General features: G+C 51.3%; 1 protein-coding gene across 1 annotated transcript in view; it reads right to left on the bottom strand.

Moving 5' to 3' along the window:
- Positions 1-3,280: 3,280 nt before the first annotated feature.
- The window catches only part of LOC104985818 (calcineurin-binding protein cabin-1-like), a 4,200-nt gene continuing 3,353 nt past the window's right edge, over positions 3,281-4,127 (bottom strand). Inside the window, exons 5-6 of the mRNA XM_010836203.1 lie at positions 3,725-3,951; positions 3,281-3,635 (exon numbers count right to left, since the gene is read on the bottom strand). Of these exons, the coding sequence (XP_010834505.1) occupies positions 3,492-3,635; positions 3,725-3,951 (371 nt within the window). The 3' untranslated portion in view covers positions 3,281-3,491. The remainder of the gene's footprint in view (positions 3,636-3,724; positions 3,952-4,127) is intronic.

The raw sequence follows: 4,127 nt of genomic DNA, 5'->3' as shown, positions 1-4,127 counted from the left end.
GAGATTTTAGGATTTGACAATGCTTCCCATGCAATGCCACGTATGAGATTTTAGGATTTGACAATGCTTCCCATGCAATGCCACGTATGAGATTTTAGGATTTGACAATGCTTCCCATGCAATGCCACGTATGAGATTTTAGGATTTGACAATGCTTCCCATGCAATGCCACGCATCAGATGAAGCCAGTCTGTGTCTCTCTTTGGGATGTTTCACTTTCACTTTTGGGATGTTTCAGGAAGGCTCTTTGAAGCACTCAAAGTTAGCGAGAGGTCAAAAAGACTTAGGAAACTTTGCAAAGAATATCAAAAGGGTTTAAAACACTCAGAGATAATCACAGGTCATTGTGAAACAAGTTATTCACTTAACCAAAGTAACAATAAAAGATTTCAAAGGTAAATACGGAGCAGATTACCTAAAAGTAAAGAAATTACAGTCTGTTATCAAAGGCAGTTCAACATGTTAAGAAAACTTGTACCATGCACAAAATTCTTCTCTTGGAGTCCACTTTCCAAAACTTTTCTGCAGACATCACTTAATTTGCCCATTCAAAAACAATCACCTCTTAGGTCAGACATCCTTCCTTTTCCCTTAATAAAATGTGATTCCACTCCTCACGCCTTCTGTACTGAGAACACACATCCTACTTTCTGTAAGCAACCATGGGCTGACCTTTATATTAGCATTCTGTAGACTGGTGAGCGTAAACACCAATGACAATTTCTAAAAAACATTTGCTTTCTCATAGAGAACATCTCAAGAAGGCATCAAACATTCATTAATAGTCCAAAACGCCATGAGTTTCTCTGTAAGAGGAAGCCAGTTATCAGTGATTAATGTATCATTTTATTTGGGAGTACCCTACCCATTTAAGTAAACTTCCATCACTTAATTTAGCAGAACCCTAGAAATTCAATTTACTAAAATCTGGACAGACTAAAACATAATTACTCTTAGTAGAGTTTATTGAAAAGCTTTAACCCATTTACATTTTCTTTCCTAAAAAGTTTCTTCATATTAAGTTAATTTCCTTGCTGACAAAGTTGTAACAGATATAATGTTATTTTAGGCCGAATGATAGGAGTATACTTAGTCTTATATTTGATGTTGATAAATGCATACATTTCTATATTAATTAGGCCAACAAACTTAAACATTAAATACTAGGTATAATTTAATATTGAATATTTCCCAGTTCATGTGAACCTGAAATTCACTTAGCTTAATTTCTCTTGAACTTAGACTTTTCTGATTTGTAGGCAATTACTTTTCTTTAGGCCTATTAAATCAGAGCTCACTTACAAATTAAACTTCATTAGAATTACAAAGACAGACACATACAGAGCCATACATTCAAACACAAGAGACCTAGCCTCACTTTCTCAACTTAGTCGTGAATCAGATATCTCAGTGTGAAACTCACCAGTATGTAAGAAATATTTTTAAAGGCTTCATTCCCTGTTTCTCTTTCTTCATTTTCCTGATAAGGTAAGTGATCCTGGGAGCTCTGATCTCAAGGCAATAGGGATAGAAAGTCAGGTTCTCCTCATTAGGACTTATTTCCTCGGGACTTCCTTTTGTTTTTCAAGCTAAGTTTCTCTACTGGTTGGAATTAAGCTGGTTGGGACTTGGTTCACGTTCAGCTGGCATTGTGTACTCAGCTGGCACAACTGAGCGTTCACAAATTTTCGTAGCTACCGCCTTTTCTTTCTTTTGGTGGTTCTGAAAAGTTGGTCCAGCAGTCTAACAAGCGTTAATTGTGTAACTCGGACCAACCTAGACCGTCTTTCTGACCAGAGCAGCTACATCCTCGTCTAAACCTTCTAAAAGGTGGAGTCAAGCAAAGGATGATTGTGCTGATTAGAGAATGATGATTGGGTATCAAGCCAGAGTATTCCTTAAAAGGTGGTTTTTTTCCCTCTGTCTTTACTTCTCCTTTGCTGCGTAAAGGCAAACAGCAGGAGATGGAAGAGTTGGAAGAGAAAGGAAAAAAATGAGATAGCATCTGACCAAGAAATTCAGATAGAAGAAGATACAGGTAGAGGGAGAGAGTGAGTCAGTGACAGGCCGTTAGCAGCCTTTTTTTGGTTCTGATATAGTTTTAAGAGAAGTTTCCAGATATCAGTCATCCATTCAGTCTGTTTGATCTTATGGCCAGCTTTTTCTAACTGCAAGAATATAAACTTTGGAATATTAAAGGAAGCCCAACCTGCTCGTTTTAGGTTGGGAATCTCCTTTTAGCATAACTTCCCCAGTTAAGCAGGTACTTTGCAAGTAGAAGTTTTGTACGGACATGACCCTGGCCAAGGTGTGCCCCTTGTGTTGACAGAAGCACCGGGTTGGCCTCTTGGCTGACCACTCAAGATTCCTCCAGCAGAGCCGCCCGGTACCTGTTAACCAGCCCTCACCAGTCCTTTTCACGCAGCTGCGCGGGGCGGGGCGTGTATTCTCGGCCAAGCCCCACCGAGCACCTTTCTACTGGGGGGGTATCCCTGGTGTCTTTTAGCCAGACTCCCCACTGCAGCATGCCAGCGTGGTGTAGCTGACTCCAGGCCGGGGGTCTGTGGACGAGGGGGAGGGGGCGCTCTGGCTGCACAGAGAGGAGAGCTGGACGGGAGGGCCGGGGGAGGCCAGGACTGCACGGTGGGGGTGGCCGGGTGGGGAAGCGGCGGAGCCCTGCGGCCGGGAAGGGGCCCGAGTTAGGGCCAGCCCAGCACCCCGGGTCCCCGCGTGGCTCCGCCCCTGCTGGGCTGGGGACCCTGGCAGTGCCCAGCCTCTTGGGTGTCTGTCTTCTCAGGATGGGGAAGGGGCACAGAGTGGCCCCTGGGAGGGAGAGGGGCAGCAGGCAGCAGGGAGGGTCTCTGTGCCACCCTGGCCGTCCAGACAAGGCCCCGGGGCAGGCCGGGCCCCTCCAGCACATGCGTGCCCAGAACGGACGGGCTCAGGGTGGCAGGACACGGCCAGCGCCGCCCTGCCGCTGCGTTACAGACGCTTCCCTCTGTGATGGGGGCCCACACTGCTGTCTCACACTCAGCCCACAGGCACAGGGCCGGTCCCGTAGGAGGGGGAGTGCGGTGTGCAGGCGGTCAGTGCAGACCCACGCTCTGGGTTCCCGCCACGCAGGGGTGCAGGCCAGCCCCTGCGCCCAGCCGGACCCTCCTGCACCCTCAGCCTTGTGCCCCTTCCAGGGGTGGGGGCTGCCTTGCCTTGACGGTCCCCGGGGGAGGGGGCCCAGAAGCCCTGGATGGGGACCCCGCCCTGAGGGACAAAGACACCGAGGTGACTGTTTCATCTTTATTAGAAAAGCAACCAAAAAAAAACGGATCCTCCACCGCTGACCCAGGCAGAGCCCGCGGAGCGTGGACGCGCTGCCTGGGCGGGGAGGGGGCACGTTTACAAAGTCGACAGGTCATAAAAAAGGCCCTGCGGAGCTCTGGCGCGGGCCTCAGACGTCCATGTGGTCCTCGTCCTCAGCAGGGCCGGGCCGGGCCTCAGATGTCCATGTAGTCCTCGTCCTCGTCCGTCTCGCTCTCCAGCGAGGACTCCTGGCTCGACGTCTCCAGCACCTCCAGCGCCGGCTGGCACAGGCTCTCCTTCCGCACCGTGGCGGCCGACTGTGCAGACAGGATGGCCGACTGCGCCGGGCGGGCGGGCAGGGGTCAGTGGCGGCCCAGCCTCAGCCCACCCGCGCCCCCGACCGGGGCCCCCCAGGACCTGCTGTCACCTTCAGCTTCTGCTTGGTCTCCTCTGAGATGCTGCCTTTGGGTGACAGCAGGGTCGGGGTGGGCGGCGTGACGGTGATCTCGGGGGGGAACTTGGTGGTGGACGAGGGGATGACCAACTTCGGCATGTTGGGCAGCAGGCGTGACTTGGCCCGGCCAGGCTCAGCCTTGCTCAGGGGGCCCTCAGGGGGTGGGGCACTCCCGCCGCCGGGCGCCTTGGAGCTGGCCACTGCGGGACGGACCCAGAAGGCTGAGCAGGGTCCGCAGCCTCCCAGGCCAGCCTGTCCTTTGCAAGCCTCGTCACCCTGCTCCCCTCTGGCTGTGTTAGACCGCAGGGTGCTGGCTCCCAGGCCGCTTCCTGTCTCCCTGCCTCCCCGCCTCCCCGAGGGCCTGGCTCTGGCTGGC

This window comes from Bison bison, unplaced genomic scaffold, assembly GCF_000754665.1.
Source record: "Bison bison bison isolate TAMUID 2011002044 unplaced genomic scaffold, Bison_UMD1.0 scf7180017845634, whole genome shotgun sequence".
In the NCBI taxonomy this organism is placed as follows: domain Eukaryota; kingdom Metazoa; phylum Chordata; class Mammalia; order Artiodactyla; family Bovidae; genus Bison; species Bison bison.
This window is presented reverse-complemented; position numbering and strand designations above follow the sequence as displayed.